At 41.0% G+C, this 25,282-nt stretch overlaps 1 protein-coding gene across 1 annotated transcript in view; it reads right to left on the bottom strand.

Annotated features, from left to right (window-relative positions):
• Window positions 1–1,987: 1,987 nt before the first annotated feature.
• The window catches only part of SLC6A11 (solute carrier family 6 member 11), a 194,977-nt gene continuing 171,682 nt past the window's right edge, over window positions 1,988–25,282 (bottom strand). The window contains exons 10-15 of the mRNA XM_075073420.1: window positions 24,207–24,319; window positions 22,770–22,907; window positions 8,498–8,600; window positions 7,597–7,697; window positions 6,727–6,897; window positions 1,988–2,184 (exon numbers count right to left, since the gene is read on the bottom strand). Of these exons, the coding sequence (XP_074929521.1) occupies window positions 2,032–2,184; window positions 6,727–6,897; window positions 7,597–7,697; window positions 8,498–8,600; window positions 22,770–22,907; window positions 24,207–24,319 (779 nt within the window). The 3' untranslated portion in view covers window positions 1,988–2,031. The remainder of the gene's footprint in view (window positions 2,185–6,726; window positions 6,898–7,596; window positions 7,698–8,497; window positions 8,601–22,769; window positions 22,908–24,206; window positions 24,320–25,282) is intronic.

Here is a 25,282-nt window from a genome sequence, read left to right as displayed (position 1 = left end):
AGCTCCTTAAAGAAAGCTGATTTTCACAAGGTACATGCTCAGCACTCTCAGGCCTGTGTCTAGTTGAGCACCCAAAAATTAAGGCATCCAAAGTCACCAGTCCCACAAAAAAAACTGGATTAGTTTTAGGCTGATACAAGAATAATCTTCTCTACAGTTCCCTCTCCCCCCAAAAGACCATTAAATTATATAGATTACATAATCTGATTTGAGGATATTTGATTCTACTGAATATCTTACAGGAGCTATGCAAATTATCTTAAGATTACATTAAATTGTCAAATCTATATTATACATCTCTGTGTAATGTTAAGATATACTAGAAACTACGGATGAAATCCACCCTTGTGCAGTCAGCCCACATGTAGCCTCTGTACCGCTCTAGTCCCAGTTAAGCTTTTCCTAATAGTTCCCTGTGCTGGGCTTCTGAGAATGGGTGAATTTCAACCTGTCTGAGCAGGGGGTGCTGTGACGTTGCTCCAATATTCTGTTATGCTGTTTCTTGCACATTAGCTGGTGAGGCAAGCCTATGTGAGACAGTAAACTCACCAGTTTCCCACCCAGCCACTGTGTCAGATGTATCCTGTCAGCCTGACGGGAGAGGGAAAAGAAATTGTCTTGTAGTGGTGTTTGCAATATTGACGGAGGGAGAGAGCACAAGATAGTCTAGTGGTTTGATCTTAGGACTGTTAATTGGGAACCCCTGTGGCCCAATCATCATTTCAAAACCCAGTTCCTACTCTCTTTGTAGTTTTGGGCAAGTCACATCCCTTGTCTCAATTGCCCCATCTGCAAAACATGTCCTGTATAACTTACCTCACAGGGCTGTTGGGCAGGTAAGGAGCCAACTGCTCCAGTTGTGTTAGGTACTGTTTCAAAAGTGCTTTGAAGATTAAAAGAGCCATACAAGTGCTCTAGATGGGCATAATTTATTTCTGGATTTCATTTGAGGAGGGGAATCTCTCTAAAATGAGTTCCATTTTTCTCAGATCCTCTCCAGCTAAAGAAACTGTCCTAGGGACTCCCTTTCTGTTTTACAAGCAAAGACAAACACATTTCAGCTCAGGGAATGGGAGAAGTACAACACAATGCAGGGAATTTTAGCTAGTCATAAACAACATGGAATAGCTTCAGATGTTCCAGGGAGCAGCATAGGTGAGATCAGACACCACTCACTTCACAACAACAGAGTTCTTTAAAAAATAGCCTCTAGACGTCTCCAGGAAAATAGTCATTCAAAGGGGGACTCATTCCTCCATATTTCGATATCTGGCTGTGGTGAGAAGTTCCGGCATGGGGGAAGACACTGATGAGGTGGTATTTCCTTTAGGCTCCAGAAAGACTACTCACCATGCGAGTAGTGCTTTGCCAAGTACAAGGCTGGAGCCTGCAGTCCTGACTCAGACAAAAGGACTGCACGGTTCAGGTGCAGAGTTTGATTCACAAACTGCACGATCCAAGACCCTTTGAAGATAATGGGAAAGACTCCCATTGACTTCAGGGGGCTTTGGCTCAATCCCACATTCAGATAGAAAGATGATGCAGCTGAGTTACTAGTCCCCCAAAACCCTCTCCAATATAAACAAAAGGACATTGTGACCCCCTTTATAGACATACATTAATAGCTGAAATGGTCTGAAATGCTTACAGATTAGAACAGATATATTTATACAACACCATGCTTTCCAAAAAATCCAAGTAGAAAAGTTTTACAGCACATTATACTGGTCCTTCTAACGTCTATAAAACATTTACTAAAATCACCATATTACAAGTCATCACTAACATACAGTACTATGCTAGTTCTTTTTTCTTTTATATAATCATTACTTATAATAATAATAATAATAATAATTAAAAAATCATTGTAAACAACTATACAATGTTCACTTTAAAATTAACTGGTTAATAAATTTTGTGCAAAACAAGCAGCCTCTATAATTAAGTGAAGTATTTTATTTTATTTTATTTTATTTATTTATTTATTTATTTATTTATACAAAAAGTAACACACAAAAAAAGATAGTTCTTTCAGAAATGTGTCTCCTTTTCTGTGATGGCTGAAATGTTGCCATCACCTTTCAGTTTGGCATCACAATCATTTACTGTAGCAGCATATGCCCCTGCTCCAAGCTTCCCTCTCATCTTCAGATCTGGGCTAGGTATGACCAGCTTCCTGAATTTCTGAAACATTGGAAAAAATGGAAGACATTATCTCTCTCTCTCAAACAGAAACATACACGCATGCAGCCAGAATCATCATCATCTCCTCATAGCAGGAATATTTATGGAAAATCTCTTCTCTGCAGGCCCATTTCATTTCCCTGGAACCCTGTGTGAGCCACTTAACTGGTGTAACAAGCTGCACATCACACCACTCCCTTCCACAGCATTCCAATCCAAGGGCTTGAACATGAAACCAAACCCTCATATGCTTGACCAAAAGCTTAGTTTCACAATAGAAGCAGGGAGATAGTCATTCCTCTGCAGAGGTGAGCACAAAGACTAAGGCTTCACTTATGCAGGTGAATTTGATGCAATCCAGCAAGACGAAGTGAGAAAAGTATTAAATCAGATATGCAAGAGCCTTTCATAGGGGGTCTGAATATAGAACTGAAGCTACAGTTGCAAATTGTATCTGTGCTTCCTTAAAAATATCCTTTATTTAAGAAATAAGTTCCACAGATTGGTTATAATGGTCCTGCAGCCTGCTTGCAGCTTTGGGACAGAGTCAGACCTGTCACTCATTGGCAGCAGAGGAATGCCCTGCCTCCTAAAGTTGCCTCCAGGTGAGATAGCTTCCACAGCCAAGAGAATTCCAATCTCTTTACTGAATTACTGATAGTGCTAAATATGGTATGAGGAAAAGCACAACAATTTCTCCTAATGCAAAGCATGATAAATTGCACCTAATGATATGTCAATTTCCATCTCTTTTCTGGATGATCTGTTTGTTTCTAGGGTGTACCAGATCAGTGGATTTTATTACTCAAAGAAAGGACATTTTTCAGGTTGGCATGGATAAATTTTGTTATTTTGCATGCTAAGGTCCCCAGATCCATTACAATCTGATTTCATTCAGTATGGCTCCAGGGAGGGAAGCAGGATTATTCTATAAATATAGGCATCTGAGACTAAATGGATTATATATAATTCTCCTCCATCTTCCCCTAAGCACTAAGCTGTGGGGAAGACATCTTTCCCCCTCCCGCTTCCCCCCCCCAAAAAAAATAGGAAATGACATTGGCTAAGATTGGATGACCATCTAATAGATCTCAGTACAGGAGACATGACTTCTTTGCCCTGAGATTGTCTTTGGACTTTGAAGATTAACCAAAGAAGGAATCTTTCTTGAATTCACTTAGGAAATGAACGCTACAACAGGTATGAATCTAGCTGTCTGAATTAAAGAACAATGCTGGGTCAGTCTTGTTAGTGACAGCTCCCAACTTCAAATAAAAAGAGTAGCTATTGGAGGCCTACTTTAATGGATAAGAAATATAACACCACCTTCTGCTCAGTAAAATCTGCACAGTGCTGTAAGGAGTAGAATGGGGTTCCATGATCATGCTCTATGATCTTGCAGGGTTAGAATAAGGCTAATGCCTTAAGGAAGCATGTAATGCAGGATCGGTACAGAGCTACTTTTACTTGAACATACTGAGAACATTATTCCACGGAGACTTCACCCTTTTGCTTGGACGCTCTTATAGACCGACAATAAAGCCCTATGGACTTTGCACAAGTCATTAGAATCCATTCTATTTGTTCCCTTCTCTTTGGGGTGCACATCAGCAATAATTCCTTTATCTAAGTACACCTCTACCTCGATATAACACTGTCCTTGGAAACCAAAAAATCTTACCGCGTTATAGGTGAAACCGTGTTATATTGAACTTGCTTTGATCCACCAGAGCGTGCAGCCTCCCCCCCGGCCCGGAGCACTGCTTTACCATGTTATATCCAAATTTGTGTTATATCGGATGGCATTATATCAAGGTAGCGGTGTATTCATTGTAAAGCTGTCTGATCTAGGAAAGAGCACTGGGTTTCGCAAAACTACACCTTCTCTGTGAGACAGAAACATCCAAAAGGTGCAAAGACATATAGCAGGGACCTTGCCCAGCTTTGCAAATGTCACCCCACATCTTGGGTCCTGACACAGAAAGGCCACAGGATACTCCATTTGCTGTTCCAGATGCAGAGAGGTCAAACACCAGCCCACCAAACTGACTTACAAAGAGTCAGATGTTTCTGGGTGTAGCAGTCACTCTGTTAATTTGACTTCTGCCATATACATGTTGGTGTTAATCTCCCCCTTGATGGGCAGTACACACAGAGATAAGAAACTTTGCTCCATGCAAACAGGAGGGTTTCTCTCTGGGGTACAACTGATTATGGTTTTCCCAGTTATTATGAAAACCCAATCAGACATGTTGACTGTCATGAGCAGAATAGGCCTGTTACCCCTGGACAGAGCAGTGCTTTCAGACCTCAATTAGTCATTGCCATCTAATTGGTGGATGCTGTGCTCCTTCTTCCTAGTACCCACTCCCAAAACGGAATTGGGAAGATCCCTTAAAAAAAGTAAAAATCTGATTCTCTGCATTCACCATTTGTGGGATAGGCGAATATACAGCTGGAGCTGGATCTTTGCCAACAGACGAGATGGAGTCAGATAGCAAGTTGACACTCAGATTTACTGTATAAGTATCTTATGAACCGTAAAATGCTGAAGCATGCTTATGTATGAGAACAGAATTCCCAATAGCTTCAAGAATTGGATTTTTGTTTCTCCTAACACCAGTTTTTGTTTTCAGTTATGCCTATCTTCACCTTCTGATAGCATTCTTCTGAGATGAGACCTTGTACATGAAGATAGTCGTCTCTTGCCCAGGCCTTCCATGGCAACAGGTGTCTGTCTGTCCTGAATCCAAGATACTCCAGGAACTGTATCAGTCTGGGGGTTTGCTTCAGCGTTCCAGCTGTACAGAACCCTGATCATAAACATTATCTGGGAATATATGTGAATTTCCTTCGTCCCTAAAGTCAATATTATTGCTACCAAGATCCTGGGGAGATACCCTGGGCTGGGAGCACAGGTAAGATCAAACAGTGAAAATCAAAGTTAAGAAAAGAAAAAGTCTGCCATCCACCAGCAAAACATATGAATTGTCTAAGGATGGTAAATGGAAATGCATTGAAGATAAGCCTCTATTAGGAAGTTAGTTAGATGTTTTAGACAGGGTCCTTCTCTGGTTGTCTCTGATTCTCTGAGGCTAGAAATAGGATTGGAAATGGGGTGCAATGCTCTGTTCTGAAGTAGATGGATAATTTCATTCATGGTGTCTCCTGTCCATGGGTTGCTGAGACTGGGACTGGGGCAAAGTGGTTCCTGAAATTCCTGCACAGCTCCATAGGATAACCCCTCAGGATTAGGTCCTTATTTGATCAAAGCTATAAGTAACTCTTTTGCTCTCAGACTGAGATAGTCAGGCATCAATTGGGAGTCTAACTCCAGACACAACCAGTTAGGAGACATGCTGACCTGAGGAAACAGAAGGCAGCTGCTGACGCTGTGCTTGTTCTAGCTATCACTTACAATGAGGTATTTTGTCCTGTTGTAGTTCATGGACTGCTTCATCTTGCCATTCAACCTGTATATTCCTTTCTATAGTCTCAGGCAAAAGTCAGGAGTGTAAGCTGACTTTTCTGATGATACTGAATAGCCTCAGCTTTCTATAAAGTTTCTTATTGTGTCACTAAAATAGCTGAGAGTCTGATCCCAATGAACAAAGCCCCACATACATGAATGAAACAGGCCTGAATTCCGCTTTTCCCCCTTTTCAAGGGAGAAGCCCTAACGCATATAATTTTTAGGTTGCAAGGGATCATGCCTGCAGTACTGGCTGCCCATGTTAGCACAGCTTGGGAAAGCAGGTGGGGGCACTTGGAGTGTCCAAAGACCATTCATATTTGTTGTTCATTTCTCATTGTTGGTCTGATGCCTCCAGAGAGTTTTCATGCCAAAAGGAGGGGACCGAGGTTGTGCCTGCCTTGGTGAACAACCAAGGAGGCAACCTTCAACGCAGGCTGGGAACAATAATCTCAACATTAGGGCCTGGTGATCCAGAGCAGTGGCTGGGCATTATACCCAATAATTACAGCATGGTGACTGCACTAGCCACTGAGGATGACAGCCTTATACTTTCCCAGTCTTTTAGATGTGTCAGGAAATGCCTATCCCATCATTCTACCCTTCTGGGGGCATGAAGGGACATACAGCCTGCAAGAGCACCAAACACTGCAAACACCTCAGAGGGGAAGGCGGAGCTGACATGACCCTCTCCCTGAAACCAAACGCAGCCCTCAGACACAGTATTGAGCTGCATTGTTAGTATAAAAGCATGAAATAAGGTTTGGGATTTCCCTTAGACAAACTCTGCAGCAGGGAGGGGTCAGTGAGCCACCAGCCGCTGTGGAGGGAGAGAATACTGGAGGGAACTTCATGGGATAGAGCATAACCATGGAGCCAGTGACCACCAAATATGTTTCTGCCCCAGCCTGCAAACAGGTGGACAGACCATAGTGACAGATCTGTGGACCATAGCACGAAGAAAAATGCTCTTTTTTGGTCTGAGCTGTACTTAGTCATCAGAAGAGAAGGGGTCATGCTCCTTTACCCACTTCTGTATAAATGAATGGCATTCCAAAAATATGCCTCACCTCTAGAATGGTTCCCTCCGTCTTCCACAACTTAATGCAGATCCACAAAGGAATACAAACCATGGATGAGAGGGCCATCATCCAGCCTATCCCATAGCCCCAGTCTGGGTACGTATAAACATTGTTGTATTTCAAAGGCTTATATTTCACCAGGAAAAAGATGAAGATTCCCTGAAATAAAGGGAGAAATACATTACCTACGTTTGAAGCCATACTGTCTAGGGAAAAAAATAAAGTTGCTGCACAGGCAGTCTACTCTCCCCCAGGAATCTGAAGTAGTGTAAGCTTTGAAGTCAGAGACACACCAATATCTTTTTTTATGTCCATCTGAAATAATTTACATCTCAGTTCCTGCAACAGAAGTGAGTCACCTTTCAAGTTTAAATCCTATTTAACTTTCACTTGACAATAAAACTTGCACTTTGATGGCAAAGCATAACTGCACAGCAGAGATTAAATTTTGGGTCTGGTAATCTAGGTGTGATAGGAGAAATGAGCAAGATAATTTCAAATCTATCACTATTAGAAAATAAGGGCAACATTATTGGTCTTGAGCCAATCTCTACATTTGCACCCGCAGTTTTGCATGTGAAATCTTTTGCACATGCAAAAACTCATATTTGTGTGCACAAATCTCAGATGTCCAACTAAGGAGTTTGCTTTTTCCTGTTATGGGAAGCATTAGAATTATGTGCAGAGGGAAAAATGAAGTTAACATTGATTCTTACCAAATCTACTGTAAGCTTCTTCAATTAAAATATATGCTAAATGCCATCATGATTACTTCTCTATTTCTGTAATTCATTAGCCTCAAACACATGGAAAAAAATCTGCAGAAAACCCGACCAATTTATTCCGATTAATACTTACAGCACAAATACCAGGAGTTAGGACCATCCAACACCATTTAATTAATGACAGTGGTCTGTACCCGATCATATCCTCAATGTTATCATAAAAGCGATTGCTGCCTGCCCAAAAAAAACCCCAAAACAAACCAAAAGTGAATATAGAACGTTTCTGTGAGCAATCAGTTTTGCAAAGATTAGAATTATTTAGCCTGGAAATGAGAAGAGTTAGAAGGGACATGTCTGTGACGAGGTACTTCCCGGGGTGGACATACAATACGTTCACTGTGCTCCCTGAATACCAGAACACCAAGGCTGGAAAGGAACGGCAGTGCCAGGGATATGCGTCTGCCCAATGGGAAATAGAGACCAACCAGCTGCCAAATCCTAATGGCTTCTGGTCAATATCAGTCTGAGCAGGGCCATTTAAGGCATAGAGGCTGCAGCCTCATGCCTAAGGCCCTGGTTCTGAGGACATGTGACATCAGAATCTCAGCTTTCATTTTATAAAAGTTTCTAGCCCTTGTTGCCACAAAGAGAAGCTTAAAAAGGTGGCTTGCGTGTAACCAAGGCAACTATGTCTGCCTGAGTCTGCAGATAGCCAGAAACAAGAGCTGGGCCCCTGCTATTGACACTTCTGCCTCTCTAGTCAGGGAGTGAGGGGGACCCCTCCTCCCACTCCTGGAAGCCCAGAGAGAAAGAAAGCCCTGGCCCTGCACCTGCCTCTTTGGAGGGGAGAGGTCCCCTCCTGCCACTGACACTCCTAGTGGGAGGCGGAGCCACAATACAAGGGCAGAGCCATGGAGGCCCCTGTCATGGTGTGACAAGGGCCATGCGTCACTTTAAATCTGGTCCTAAAACTAAGGCCATAAGTGTATGACTTCCATAAACACACAATAATGTAGCAGTCTTCAGTAACTCACCGTAAATCCAGCCTATGCAGATGCATTCAAATATAGCCACAAAAAGAAGACACATTCCACTGGCTGCATAGGAGTCAAACAGCTGGAAAACGTACATTCCACCCTTAAACACAAAAGACAGAAAAGGGAAACCAAAATAGACTGTGGAGGTCTGATGGGAATATTTCAAAGCACAAATATGATTTTAATTGCACAGTCATTCTTGTTCAGTAATGAGAGATGATAATTTCTCAGTGATTTGTTATTGTGAAGGCTCTTTTCTCCTACTCCCTTAGCCCGTTAAATACTGCACATTTGTGTTAAGATAGTAAATGTCTTGGGGGCAGGAGGCAGATGGGAACAAGGCCCATTAGAATTGATGTTGTGTTCTAGGTGAACTTAGGATAACGGAGCATTACATTTGATCCTTTTCTGAAATATTCTTCCCATTCCATCCTATTTGCAACTTCGCTGTTACAGCATCAAGATTTAAATGACTGAAAGTGCTTATGATCTCCTAAACCCTGCACATACATATGCAGATTTCTTCAAATGTCTGTTACACTACTGTGTAAAAAGCATTAGCTCAATCCTGAGAAAACTCGCAGAACAGTACAAGGTTTGCATGTAGTTCAAGGTCTTTTAGATGATTTGCTCATCTAAGTCTTTATCATGTAACAAAGATCAATTAATGAATGACTTACTGGTAGGCTTTTCTTTAATTTCTTTCCCTTTCAAATAAAAAGCTATTTTTCTAATGGTTTTAAAACAGAGCTCCCTAAATAATGTGGATATTCCAGAAATAGAGCATGATCAAGGGCAAACAGGGTTCTACTTCAGCAAAAACTTCATTTGGAATCTACAAAGCACAACTCAAAGGAAGTCAGTTTCTTCTAGGCTTTGGCGGTATACAAGCAATGCTTAATTTGTGCCAGGGCTGAACCCTGGCACCTCTATGCTTGGCAGTTCATAGCCCCGGCACCTTTGGGCTTGCTGCATGAATATAAAAGAATTGCTTGAGACCCGGTACCTAATTGCTTGAGCCCCAGCATCTCTTTCATTACAAATTAAGCACTGCATGCAAGCCAGGCATAATATCCCTTTAAGTGGTCCTCCCTGATTAGCTGAAGTATGCAGAACAACTGTGCCAAGCTAACATGGTACAAAGGAGTAAAATACACTAGACTGCCTGTAATTTTTCCTTCTCTGAAGTGGTCACTTTGTGCTCCATGATTCTTTACAACTAAGCTATTCCTCCTCATCCTCCCAGAACAAAGGCTCTTTTGTTTTTTGTAACCCCCTCTCTCTACTATTGCTGGGAGAATATTTTTCGGCAAATAGCACTTTTCCTGAAAAATACATTTTTGAGGCTCCAAAACTATTCGTGAATTCGGGTTGAATTCAACTAAGTGGAAACTAGGGCTGTCAAGTGATTAAAAAAATTAATCATGACAGTATTTGGTCCTGCCATGAGGGCAGGGGACTTGACTTGATGACCTCTCGACGTCCCTTCCAGCCCTAGAATCTATTAATCTATGAATCGTGCAATTAATTGAACTCTTAAACAATAATAAAAAACCATTTATTTAAATATTTTTGGATGTTTTCTACATTTTCAGATATATTGATTTCAGTTACAACACAGAACACAGTGTATAGGGCTCACTTTATATTTATTTTTGATTACACATATTTGTGCTATAAAAAACAGAAAGAAATAGTATTTTTCAATTCACCTCATGCAAGTATACTGTAATGCAATCTCTTTATTGTGAAAGTTGAACTTAGAAATGTAGAATTATGTACAAAAAAACTTCATTCAAAAATAAAACAATGTAAAAATGTACAGCCTACAAGTCCACTCAGTCTTACTTCTTGTTCAGTCAGTCACTCAGACAAATAAGTTTATTTTCATTTGCAGGAGATAATGCTGCCCGCTTCTTGTTTACAATGTCACCTGAAAGTGGGAACAGGTGTTCACATGGCACTGTTGTAGCTAGTGTCGCAAGATATTTACGTGTCAGATGTGTTAAAGATTCATACGTCCCTTCATGCTTCAGCCACTGTTCTAGAGAAATGTGTCCATGCTGATGACAAGCTCTGCTCAATAACGATCCAAAGCAATGCAGACTGACGCATGTTCACTTTCATAATCTGAGTCAGATGCAACCAGCAGAAGGTTAATTTTCCTTTTTGGTGGTTTGGGTTCTGTAGTTTCCATATCAGAGTGTTGCTCTTTTAAGACTTCTGAAAGCATGCTCCACACCTCGTCCCTCTCAGATTTTGGATGGCACTTCAGATTCTTAAATCTTGGGTTGAGTACAATCAAATGTTGTAGCATCTCCAGGACTCCTCTAAGTTAGGCAGCATCTCCACTACAGACTTCTGACCAACATAGCTGCGCCCCCAGGAGTATGCAGAGGTGTGAACCCCGTTCCACATAGCTGTGCTGGCAGAAGCTGTAAATGCAATTATACACTGGCAAAACTCTAGAAATTTCACATTGGTATCTTCTTTGCGTTTTGTCAAATCTGCAGTGAAAGTGTTCTTAAAACAAACAAAATGTGCTGGGTCGTCATCCGAGACTGCTATAACATGAAATATATGGCAGAATGTTGTTAAAACAGAGCAGGAGACATACTATTCTCCCCCAAGGAGTTCAGTCACAAATGTAATTAACATGTTATTTATTTAATGAGCATCATCAGCATGGAAGCAGGTCCTCTGGAATTGTGACAGAAGCATGCAGGGGCATACGAATGTTTAGAATATCTGGCACGTAAATACCTTGCAATGCCAGTTACAAAAGTGCTATGCGAATGCCTATTCTCACTTTCAAGTGACATTGTAAATAAGAAGTGAGCATCATTATCTTCCGCAAATGTAAACAAACTTGTTTGTCTGAGTGATTGGCTGAACAAGAAGCAGAACTGAGTGGACTTTGTAGGTTCTAAAGCAGGGGTAGGCAACCTATGGCATGCATGCCGAAGGCAGCACTTGAGCTGATTTTCAGTGGCACTCACACTGCCCAGGTCCTGGTCACCGGTCCGGGAGGCTCTGCATTTGAATTTAATTTTAAATGAAGCTTCTTAAACATTTTAAAAACCTTATTTACCTTACATACAACAATAGTTTAGTTATATATTATAGACTTATAGAAAGAGGCCTTCTAAAAAATGTTAAAATGTATTACTGGCACGCAAAACCTTAAATTAAGTGAATAAATGAAGAATCGGCATACCACTTCTGAAAGGTTGCCGACCCATGTTCTAAAGTTTTACATTGTTTTGTTTTTGAGAGCAGTCGTGTAACAAAAAAAATCTACATTTGTAAATTTGATAATAAAGAGATTGCACTACAGTACTTGTATGAGATGAATTGAAAAATACTATTTCTTTTGTTTTATCATTTTATAGGGCAAATATTTGTAATAAAATAATAATATAAAGTGAGCACTGTAAACTTCGTATTCTGTGTTGTAATTTAAATCAATATATTTGAAAATGTAGAAAAACATCCAAAATATTTAATAAATTTCAGTTGGCATTCCATTGTTTAACAGTGTGATTAAAACAGATTAATCATAATTAATTTTATTAAATCATGATTAATTTTTTTTGAGTTAATCGCGTGAGATAACTGTGATTAATTGACAGCCCTAGTGGAAACATTTCATTTTGGCCAGTTTCAAATGTTTTGTTTTTACTTTTTGTTTTGAAACAGCATTCCATTTTGAAAATTTTCCAATTAAATTAAATCACACACCCAGCAAAGACACCACAAAATGACCAAACTGAAACAAAAAAGTCAAAAAGAAAATTGCTTTGAATCTACCAAAGTTTCTGTCCATTCAAAATGATTTTTTTTAGGGGGGGAGTTTCACTTTCACAAAAACAAAAATTAAAAATCAATTTGTTTGAAACAAACAGAATTTTTTTTTACTTTTGCTTCTGTCACCTCAGCTCTACTTCCTATCTTATAATGTATTGCCAGTCAGTGAAGTCGTTCAGAGAACTGATTGTCTCTCTGATTCCCCAGCCCATTGCACAAGATGAGAAGACAAGCTATACATTTTAATTAATACGCATTGGAAAAGTTCAGCCACCTCTACACAGAATACTTCATCTATCATTTTATTCATTTATTATACAACAAACGGAAATGAAGACTTACAGCAAAGCAAGATCCCATAGTTTTGCATAAACAGAATTTCAATGCCTCAAAAACAAAACATGTGCAACTGATTCTCCTGTTTATGGCAGGGCTTAGAATATGTGGAAGGCAAATAAACAAATTGGTTCAAGTAAAAACCCTAATTTTGAGAGGACAGAAAATTCTACTGCAAGCCCAAGAGTCACCTCATTTAGGAAACAAATTGCACATAAGGATTCCAGATGTAGAAGGCCCCTAAAACTCTTTTGGCCAATGTAATTGTCAAGCTGCCCGGAGTGGCTCAGAAGTGTGAGTACCCGGCTCAGGGGAGTCTGGTAAGAAGAAGGGCACAAACCCAAATTGGTTGTGAGTTCTCTACTTAGATTTCACCAACCAAGTAACAAGTGTGAACTCCTAAAGCACTGTAACTGCCTTAACATGGAGTCACAGACAATCCCCTTGAGTACTCTGGTCTATCTTGCCACTTAGGCAAGCTTGCCTTTGTGATAGATGGTCCCTTACACTAAATATCACACCACCACTCAGGTTACTTTCAGGGCCAAAGGACTGGTCACTTACCCAGGTCAATTGCACCCTAGATCATATACCAAAAAGGATGCTTGTAGCTGATCCTATAATAAATTAACTAAAGATTTATTAACCAAGAAAAAGAAATAAAAGTTAATTATAAGGTTAAAGCAGGTAAACATACACACATAAATGAATTGCCATCTTAGGTTTCAAAAGGTGATATAAGCTGCTGTACTATGCAAGCTCCATATGTCCTTTAGGACTAACCCAGGCTCAGCTGCTGGGGATCCCTTACTTATGCTTAGAAATCTTGTCCTCCCAAAGTCCAAGCAGCATAGAGCTACAGTTTCTCCTTGTAGGGGACTTTTATTCCCTTCCCCTAGAGTGCAAGCTGATGGAATGAGTTCGTATGCATGTCTCCTCTTCATAGGTGTTGGAGTGTGTGGGGGGCAATCAACAAAATCTTTGCTCTTTGATGTTTCACAATGGCTCATTTGGTTTCAGTGGGCTTTATTGTGGGAAGGGCCTAACGCCTTCAGCGTTTTATGTGAGTTAATACTTCTTTCCTGTCTGGCAAATTACACAGTTAGAGGTTTATAAGGCAAACAATAAGGCCATGTCTACAAACTTCCACCAGCAGAACTACGTCACTCACAGGTGTGTAAAATCTACACCTCTGAGTGATGCAGTTATAGTGACCTAACCCTCAGTGTAGACAGTGCTACGTTGACGGGAGGGCTTCCCCCATCAACACAGCTAATGCCTCTCACAGAGGTGGATATACTATGCTGATGCGAGAAGCTCTCCTGTCAGCCTAGTAGCATCTTCACTGATGTACCACAGCAGTGCACCTGCTGTACCAGAGTAGACCTACCCTTAATATAACCTTATAACAGAGGTCGGCAACCTTTCAGAAGTGGTGCGCTGAATCATCATTTATTCACTCTAATTCAAGGTTTTGCGTGCCAGTAATACATTTTAACGTTTTTAGAAGGTCTCTTTCTATAAGTCTTTAATATGTAACAAAACTATTGTTGTATGTAAAGTAAATAAGGTTTTTAAAATGCTTATGAAGCTTCATTTAAAATTAAATTAAAATGCAGAGCCCCCCGGACCAGTGGCCAGGACCTGGGCAGTATGAGTGCCACTGCAAATAAGCTCACATGCCACCTTCGGCACCCATGCCACAGGTTGCTTACCCCTGCCTTATAACATGAGGTATAGATGTTATGAGTGAGATCAATATATGCAGCATCCTACAAGCGTTTCATAAAATCTAATCACTAACCACATTCTTAAAAACTTAACATCTATTTTAACAGTGCTAACACATAAATGAGGCAGAATAATTTCCAGCTATATATTGGCCAGTGTTCACTTGAGTCCTCAGTGCCTTGACATGAGCTGGCACCAGGTCTGCCAGTCTCACAGTACTTACTAAAGGAAAACACACTGACAAAGCATGGGGAAGATGACTCTATATATTTAAAAAAGCAGTATCAAAGATTACCTGAAGCATCAAATCATTCTACTAGTCTTCTGACCACATCTCTACAGAGACACAGCTTTAAGGAATTGGGAAATGTGAGAGTGCTGTAAAGAAGGGCTAGATGTTGAAAGAATATTCTATAAGTCTCTAACACAGAGTTGGACCTTCAGGAAGCTTGAATTCAAGACCCACTCAAAAGCTCAGTTAAAAGAAACTCCAACACATCTCTAGTTATCAGACAAAATGGATTTCCTGATCTTTCAAGAACACCTTTAGGACCATGTTCTCAGAATCCTCTGAAATACCCAAATTTGTGGACAGTTTCTAGATTTGAGCAGTAAGTCTACAAGTTCGGTTGATTATTCATCCTCTACAAGGCAAAACCACTCAGGTACCTTGCAAACAGTCTCAGCTGCTGTAGGTCAGCAGTTTGAGAGGATCCTGGCATAGATATTTCTCTAGGATTAGGAGATTCAATGATGTTGAACTGACATCATTAGGCTTTTGAGAAACTATGGGTGCCTTGGCCACTACATTTCTCCTAACTGCTTGAGAATGTAGGATCTCAAATGCCCCATGTTGTGAGTTCCTTGCAGCAGAGACTGTCCTTGATGAGGGCTTGGAAAGCACCCCAGAGGCAGTGGGCACTACTGTACATTTCCAATATAAACAATGAATAATGCACAAAACTTCCCTCTCCAGAAGCAAGTGAATTTCACTTGCTTAATTTAGGAGTTTTAACTTATACTTTCTTCTTGTAGCTTGGAGCTGTCAGCACACCACGGAGGTCCAATCATTCCTTTTCACCTGACTGGCAGCCAAATCTACAGGGAATCTTAAAGAATAGAGACAGAATTACCTTCTTAACTGCTTACAACTCTAGTAAGTTGTAGTGATGAGCTTCCTCAAAGAACCATTTGACTAGAATTGAATGGGGTCTATCTGAGCTCCCTCAGGGGTTCACTGATTCTGGAAAACCCACTAATAAATCAGGATAATATGTCGAGTATAGAGGTGCATCACCATTATGGAACAGTTTCCATAACCAGCCACTATCATACAGAGTATTAGAGTCCCTGGAGGACAAATACTTTGTGCTTCCAGAAGAAATAAACACAGTGAAATCTTTTTTGGGGCAACTGGACTAGAACCAGGAGTGTCTGACAGAATGCCCGATGGCGGGCCAGATCCTGAGAGAGTACTATGGATTTCCTCTCTGTAAACACATGATGAAGACAAGGGAGTCAAGCAGTTGGAAGGTTTGAGTAGTATATGCAGATAATATTTCATAGGAGTGGGTATCAACAAGTCATTTATTACTTTTTTGTCACAGACTGGCCATCACTAGCAGGACCAAGTACTGATTTGTCCCAGATTCTTAAGTGGCCCTTTCAAGGATTGAACTGATAGGCTTGGGTCTAGCAAGCCCATGCTCAAGCCACTGAACTATCCCTCCCTATGCCTTTCCTTCATGCCCACAGTTTGGTGCAGGATAACTATCATTTTGATTGTCCATTGGCACTGGAAGGTCCATGATGCGAGCAGCTAGATACTTCCTGCAATGTTGCTAAGGTGAAAGTTGCCACTAGGCTCTATGAGAATGAAAGGTTAGGCCAGTATGGTGCTCATGAAGGGAAACTGGAAGAAGAATATCTTAATCACACGTCTTCCTGCAGGTTCTAGCTATTTTCATCTGCTCTCGTGACTCACTGACGAAATCCAGTGGTAAGAGAGTGGGAAAATGGCAGGCTTGCCATGCTGCACAAACATACATTGGAGGGAGCTCAGAGAACAGGATCAGAGCCCTCAGGCTGCCCTGAGTTCATAGGAACTGGTACCAATGACAGGGAAGCTTAGCCATCTGAGCAGTTTTGTTTGCTTGTTTTCAAACTGTTGCTTTGGTGTCAGAATCTGTAGGAGACAGAGCTGCCCTCCGAGAATGGAGAGCTGACAGACCCATTGAGGGGGCAGGGGCACAAGATACTGACCACAACAAGGACTGGCTATGGCCCTTCCTGGACTAACAGGGGCAAAAAACATCTGGTTTCTGTGGCAGTCTGAAGTAGGAGGTGAGGATAGAGGTCCCACTCTGAGTATTTCTTGCCCCTCTGACTTGCCAGCTTCTTGGATGCCATTTTTCACCCCAGTCAAAGCAGAAAAAAACAGCCAAAGACCCCTGGCTTGTGTTTCCAAAATGCTAGATATTACTGCTGAATTTCCATTCCAAAGCAGCTGAAAGCTTGCTGCCACATTGCTGCAGCTGGACAAAATGGTCCAGGGCCCCTAGCTGCCATGCTTCATCTTGGCCTGGAGCACCAAGTAGTCAGGGACAGTTGGGCCAGGAGATTCTGCATGGCCAGCTTCTGCTGCTGAATTTCCACCCGATGCACTGTAAAGCTTTTCTGCCACATAGCTGTAGTGTGGAAGCAGTGAATTATTGCACAGTGCTTAGTGCAGAAGTCACTAAGATCTTAGCTGGACCTGTTATTCTGTTGGGTTTTTTCCTCAAATACAAGTTTTCCTGTAGACTGCTGTTGTCAGGGATTCTGTTCCTACCACAGGGGCACCAAAGAGAGGGAGAAAAATAAACATCACAATGAAAAAGGCTTCTATCTAGAGAGAGGGGAAAGACTTAGAGAAACCTCTTACTTCTTCAAGAGGAGGTTGGACACGGCAGAGTTAGAAAGGCAGTCAGTCCTCTGACCAGCTGCACCTGCTGGCACTTCACTGTGAAATTCAAGAGACAGCTTTCAAGAAAAAATGAGGAGCCTCTGTGCTTGGAAGATGATTAAGAACAGTTCAATTGCCATAAGGAAAGAGAATAATGAGGGTGTCATTTAAATTCCAGCATCCATGGGTAGGGGGGAGGGGTTAAGTATCTGATGGAGTTAGGCATCCAATTCCCATTGAATTTCAAGGGGACTTGAATGCCTAACTATCCTTTGTGCCTTTGAAAATGTCTTGCTGCACCTCACATTTTAGAATCTCTGCTACTGAGAAAAGCATCCTGAGATGCAGAATGCCATGGCAGCCTAGATAGGTAGGCAACGGGATATTGGATATACCGAAGGTAGATTATACAGTAGATATGTAGATACAGGAAATCCATGAATTTGGAAAAAGGACCACTTTCCTGAATGTCTCCAGAAGCTCATATTTCACTTCATTTGATATATTTGGCTTTTCTGGCTATAATAATATCACTGAGAGTAGAGCCTCATGCAACTCTGTCTTGGGTCTGTAGCCAGCAAAACTGAAACAATAGCAATAAGGGAAGTTGATGTCCCTATTCATCCTTGGCTTTGCACAGTAATAATGACTTCTTATATGCCTACAATATTAACAATTTTACTGTACGGTTATGTACAGAAGGATTCATTAATGTGCTTGTCCAGTCACATGGACCTAATTGTCATGTTCTGATGCTCTAGTCATTTAAATGGACAGCCCATAGCATATAAACACTGCAAGTTAATATTCCTATAATTCATATAATCAAGACATTTACATATACATATATAATCTTATATATTCCTATATTCATATAATCAAGCCATTTAATCCTGTTCTTAAAATTCAGGTAGCACCTGGTATTTGCAATAGCATCAGATAAAAAGTGTGGACTCCTGTAGAAAGGTTTGTGGGACTGCTACAGGGTATGGGAGGGTTTTGTATCTGTGCCAGAACAGGTCATTCCATTTAGCAGTAATAAGAAAGCTACTAACCATTTATGTGGCAATTCACATGTGCAAAGCACTGTGCAGACATTCATGAATCAGCTGATATAGATTTTGAAAGAAATCTATTTTTAATCTTTAAAAATATCTGTCTTTAAAGGATATGTTGGGCCAAATAAAATAGACAACAGAAAACAAAAGGAAAACATGCTTTCTAAATTCCACAGACATTGGAGAACTTCATTTCTATCTTCTCCCTGTGCAGATTAGCTCAGATTTCTGTCTGGGTAATATATACTTCATCTGTTAGAGCCATATCTGGGCTTTGTGTGTGTATGTGAAGCGGGGTGGGAAGGAATATTACAAAATTCACTGGTCATAAGCAACAAAGATAACCTTCATCAATGAAATCAGGCCAGCAATAGCCACTGCAAATTGGGCATTTGCTTGGTGGGTTAGCTCCCGAGGCTGTTTGGAGGGCTGCTCTGCTCCAAATACCCCAGCATATAGAAACTTAGAGTAAAATTCACTCTTGGACAATGACTAACATTAATTCCCAAATCACACATTCAAAAGGTGCTTGGGCTCTGTGCCTTCTCTCTGCATAGAGGTGAAAGATTAGCTGGATGGGATACTTGAGAGACTGCTTCAGTATCAGGCTCTGCCTGAGAATGTAGCACAACAGCACCACATGGTGCTCCTCGCTGCACAGTGCAGCCAAACTCCCAGACAGCAACTGCAAGCTTGCAGCTGCCTGTCTGCTCATTCTGCCTCTTCCCCAGTGCAGCAGAGATTCCTACAACCCAGCATGCACTCAAGAGATGTGTGAAAATGCTGCCATCTCTCTCCAGCCATGAGAGGGGGAGCCAGTGAGAGATGGATTGCTTAACCTGGCACACTAGAGAGGCCCTACAAGACAGCCTCAAGGAGCTGACCTGGCCCGCACCTCTAACAAATCAGACAATCTAGTTGGGTGCTTCCTGACTCCCAGGACGTAGGAGAGAAAATCTGAGGCTAGTACGTGTGAGGAAGAAATGAAATTGGGCTTAGAACTGGCCATAGAGGAAGTGGGGACAGGTGCAACTGGTGAGCAGGTCCTATAAGGGAAGAATGGGTGCATGTTTAAGTCACTGCCTTGAAGCTCAGGTGATGTGAGTTCAACACCTGGCTCTGGTACAGACTTCCTGTGACCCTGGGCAAGTCACCTGAAGAAGGAAGCTTGAGAACCACGGCTCAGTGTGCTTCTTGAGGGTCCCTGAAGGTATTCTGGATGCCTATGTTCTCTGTGAGCCATCATCCACCTTTCAATTACAACACACACCATATGCATGTTTATAGGGAGGAAGTGGCAATAAGGAACTAAACAGTCCTCTGAAAATTAATACATTGTCTGGAAGTTATTTAGTGCCAAAAGAAATGAGGAGTGATCATCAGCAGTAGCATCATGGGCTTTAGTGCACTGAGAACGAAGAATGAGCAGACTGACTTTACAGCCTGGATTCTCTCTCCAAGCACAAAGGATATACTCTGTGCTGTGAATTTATTTGGTTACCTTCAGATTTTGCTTTTGCTGAAGGTACCTTCTGGACGTTAAAGAATAACTTCATGGAGTCACTCAAGTCAAGGATTAAAAAAGGCAAAGTGGACTAGAGCTCAAAAGTACAAGCCTTCCGAGCTAACGTGTCAGCTGACATCAGAATGCAGGGTGACTCCCCCAAACAGTGTACACTTGAACAGAGGCATTTAAACAGCAGCAAAAATAATCCTTAACTGGTCACTACAGGGACTTTGTATTAGAGAATAATAAAACAAACGTAAAAGAATCATTTCCCCCAGCTATATTAAGCTAAAAACTCCCTGACACATGGAACCATTAATTAACCTAATAGCAGTAACTTGATTCAGTATGTTCTTCAAGTGTTGACATCCTGTGGCACAAACTCTGGATATCTGTTCCCTAACAAACTCATCATTATCTCTAGATAATAGCCAACCTCTAAAGCACTCTCACTTCATTATACTTCCAAAGAAACTGAAAGGCTAAGAAATTGTGATTGATGGCCTCTCTCCTGACGCTTGCAACATTCTACATCACATAATACATTAACCCAACCTCTACTGCATACGCACAACTGCTCTTGGGTAGCTATTGATTTGTACTTTATTAGCTGCCTGGTACAGTTAGAGAGTACTCAGTATTTTTGCTGTATTTATAATTAGTTACAATACAGATAAGATAGGCCACATTGTAACAGAGGTGATCAAATAATGGTTTTACAGTAAAGCATTATGATCTGTTGAAAGTTTGCCAGAGGAATCGGATTAAGATAACCATTTCTAGTCAGATATGGGGCAAATAGTAATTTTTCCTTGGTTTACTGAGCATCATGAACTTTCCTGGTAGTTAGTAGCAGTTCTTATTTATACACCTGCTTTGAGTACATTAGACAGCAACTACAGCAACAGATTTACTAGCTGGTGACCTGCTGAAGAACTGAGGGGTATGTCTATACTGTAATTGGAGGTGGGATTGGAGCTAGCTTTACCCGTGCTAGCTTTTATCTAGCTAGCAGAGCTAAAAATAGCACCGAAGACCTGGTAGCACAGACTGTGGCATGGGTCAGCAAAACAAGTATGTACCCAGTACTCCAGACAGCCACGCTGAAGCCTGTGCCACCATGTCTTTACTGTTGTTGTTTGCCATGCTAGCTAGAGTAAAGCTCACATGCATATGCCTACCTGAGCTACAATCACACCTTTGACTGCAGTGTAGACATACCCAGGGAGCAAATCAAGCTCATCATCCACTTTCTCCCAGTTCGAATGTAACTTTACTTCTTGGAATACCTTCAGTCTGAATTAGCAATATTAATGGATGCATTAGAAATGCCTAGATAGCCAGATTAAACAGACTAGATAAATCGAAACAAATGCACACACAAAGAGTGGTGCCAACCAACATCCTTTAGGGATGGAAGTGATGATAACCCTGGACCTGATCCAAAGCCCACTGAAATCAATGGGAAAGTTCCCATTGACTTCAGTGGGCTTTGGAGTGGGTAACATCTGAAGAACACATGGTTATTGTTTCTGTGCTTTGGTTTGGCCATAAGAACACTGAAATAATACACAGAGCGGACAAATATATCTTTGCATATTCCAGAGCTACAAGCAAATCAGAGGCTCGTATATGTATAAAGGCTGCATGCGGCTCACCCTCATGACCACCACACCTCTTTGCAGGAGAGTCAAGAGCAAGAAAAGGGCTCAGCCCCTAGCCACAGCCATGCAACTGCATCTCATTTCTGGGTCGGGGTCATTGCATTGTTCTATTTCTGCGAGTGGTGTGTAACAGCGGTGAAGATCTAGTGGCACAGACTCCGGCATGGGTCAGCAATGCAAATATGTACTCAGGTGAGACTCCCGCTTTGGGGAAAGAAGAGGAGGATTAGGGAGGAGACAGGAAAAAAATGTTCGGCCTGACAGTGTATGGGTTAAAAGAAAGTGACACTGTGTAAAATAACTCACTGTCAGACACTGTGAATCGAAGTAGGTTTTTAAAAAACCCCAACCCTTTCACTTTTCCCAAGATTTATTTATGGCTGTTATATTGACCAGCCAGAGAGGAGATCTAGATCATCTATATTAACTAAAGTAATAGCCGTGACAAGCAAGAACACATTTACTATACGTTCCGTATCGGATTCAAATGATGCCTTGAAGATATTTTTAATGTTAACAGGTTCCTTTAGCAGAACTTCAAAATGGCAAAACCAATTCGCAGCACATGGGAATTCTGATCAGCAGGGCACTGAATGAACAGGCGCTTACAGCTGCATACCCTGGCCACAGTCCAAGAAGTAGTGGCCAGTAGCCTCACAGTAGTGAGGCATACACTAAACTTTAAGGATGTGAGCAGTCCCACTAACTTACAAGGGGACTATTCATGTGCTTAAATAAAGCACGTGCTTAAGTGCTTTGTCGGATCAGGCCTTCATTCACTTGAGGCATTCAGTCCAACTAATGCTCTGATGTGACAATTAAAGCTACCACCAATTTCCTTTTTAGTTTTTCTCAGTTATATATACCACTGCTCTTTTTCCTAAGAAGGTGGCTGGCTTTTCCTGGCTGCCAATTTCAAATATCCTCACATCTGATTGGTTCAGCCCAGATAGAAAGGGGAGAAATGACAATCCCTGTGGATGGATGGGATGGCCTTTCAATGGCTATCCATGATTACAATATTTGCTGAGCTCAGGGTGCAGTTAAAGATTTGAACAAAAGTTAAGAAAAGTCTCTTAAATGGTTTGTACTCATTTGATCAACATTACTGTAAAGCAGTTTTTGCCCATCTCCAGTGCTCATGCCTGGAGTATGTCATGATTTAAAATAGCCAACTTGTTTCCTTGGCTGTACCTTTGAAATGAAACAAAGGGCATCTTACCTCTGTTAACATTATTAGGCCAACAAAGTATGACACAACTGAAAGAGCAAGAATCAACAGTTCCCTTCTGTATCCTCTTCGGAAAATCTTTGGGTACATATCCACCACAGCTGTCACAAGGCTTTCAACACACACAAACTGAAACAAATAACAAAAAGCCCAAATAAGATACATATCTCTTCTACTCTGGGGAACTGGATTTGCTAAAAAACTCTTCAAGTTCCCTCCTATATTCTCATCAAAGAGATAGACTGAAAAATCCTTGAGGATACTGTTTAAAGTGAACAACAAAATTTCAGAGTCAAAAAGTCCAAATCTATGGATTTCGAGGCCAAAGCTAAATTCCAAAAAATAAAATCTATCATACTCTGAGAGTGAAATTCATTGTGGGGCACAGACCCAGCACAATATTTAAGTCTTTAAAATATGTGCTTAAATGGGTCTTAAATGGTGCCCCGAAGTTGAGATGGTTATGCATAAGGAATTGCACACTGTGGAACTGTCACTTAAAAGAATAATAAGCAGCACTTAAGCAGCACTGTAATCTTCAAAGTGTTAAGCTATTTATCTTCAATAGCCTGTGGAGGTAGGTAAGTGTGTTTCTCGCCATTTTTACAGATGAAATAAAATGAAGCAGAATGGTTAGGTGTCCCAGCACAGGCCAGACAATGTGTCACTGAAATACCTGAGAGCAGAACTCAGGAGTTCATAATTTCCAGCCCCTTTTGCATTTTGCTACATCAAGTTGCATCTTGGAAATATGTAGACCTTATAAAACATTAATTTTAAAGATCTGAAGTGCAGTACAAAACACCACACAGTTTTACTGTACAGCATACAATCATTCTTATTTTCTGAAACACACATACAGATTACTTAGATACTATGAGACATTCATTACTGTATAATATGTCTGGTGAAGCAACTCTTGTGCAATTTTTCTATAATTACATAGACTAGGACAACGGCTATAGTGCTGTCACTTTGCTGCATTACCTAATTACATTTTTCTTGCCATCATATCTTGCAATACGAAGGTACAGCATAAGCACATTCATTTTCAGTATCCTCTTTTCAGTGATCAGCATTGCTTGCATGTTGGTTTGAAAAGAAACACATACCATTTTGCTGTCATTGTTTTACGAGTGGACTTGAACAGTACTATCAATTCTAATTGAACGTTTATGAAATTGCATACTATACTGACATTAATATTAAAAGCAGAACTCAGATGAATCACTGCTTACAATTAATAATAAAGGAATCTGCAATATACAGATTTTTTTTTATCATCAAATAAGAAACCTGAAATAGAGAATTTAAACAGGGCCAGATCCTCACCAGGTACAAAGTGGCATAGCTCCCTTGACTTTATGCCACTGTACATATGCTGAGAATCTGACCCAACATTTCTTTTAAGTGATGTTTGAGTCATACCTGACTATCTAATCCAAGGAATATCAGCATCATGAAAAACAAAGCTGCCCATAGCGGAGAAAGAGGCATCATGGTGACAGCTTTTGGGTAGGCAATGAACGCAAGTCCCGGCCCTGAAAAGGAAGCAAAGAAATGCAGTTGGTTATACTTTAACATTCTTGTGTGATAAATCAGATGTGAAGAGCTAAATAAAAGAAAGAGCATGCTAGACCTTGATGAAAAATGCACTACTATAAATGCTTCAGCAAGTTTTGGATATGGGGGGGAAGTACTCTGCACCAGCCAGATACCCGGCACAGATTACTTCCCTTGAAAGGTCAGTTCAGTTGTGCCAGGTGGCTCATTGCAGGGGTAGTGTCATAAGTAGATAGGTAAGGGTTAATTTTCTTTTACCTGTAAAGGGTGAACAAAGGGAACCAAACACCTGACCAGAGGACCAATCAGAAAACTGGATTTTTTAAAAAGTCTGGGAGGGAACTGAAAACTCGGGGTCTTTTGTTTCTCCCAGGCTATTGGAGTGAAACAGTTTTCCTCTAACATCCAATCTTTGCTTTATAACTTTCGTCTACCAAAGAGTAAGTACAAAGCAAACAAGGCAATAGCCTATAATATGCTTTGTTGTATTTACTAGTGTGTTGATTTTGCTGGATTGATTTTAAATTGGCTATATTTAATCAGACTGTTATTCCTATTTTCTTATAGCCATATCCCTGTATTGATCTTTTAATGCAGTGTTTGTTTATGTATATTTTCTTTTTATATAAAGTTTTCTCTTTTTAAGACTATGCTTGAGGTCTTTTCTCTTAGTACAGCTACGGGAGAAGGGAGGGGAAATCTTCTTTGTTAGCTGACTAGTTTGAATGCTAGCCCAGGGGGAGGTAAATTATCCTCGCTGGTTTGTATTCAAGGAGCATACAGCATCACTCCGGCTAACCCAGAAAGGGGGAAGCTGGGGATGAGATAGGGAGACCCCAGGGCTCTGGGTCTTGGGGATCCCCCAGGGATAAAGTTGGGCGTTGGGGGCTAATAGGAGCCAAAATCCTATTTGGTGGCAGCGATATCAGATCCAAGCTGGT

This window comes from Chelonoidis abingdonii, chromosome 17 (assembly GCF_003597395.2).
Source record: "Chelonoidis abingdonii isolate Lonesome George chromosome 17, CheloAbing_2.0, whole genome shotgun sequence".
Taxonomy (NCBI): Eukaryota; Metazoa; Chordata; order Testudines; family Testudinidae; genus Chelonoidis; species Chelonoidis abingdonii.
Note: the sequence above shows the minus strand (reverse complement) of the source record. Positions and strands in the feature narration are given on the sequence as shown.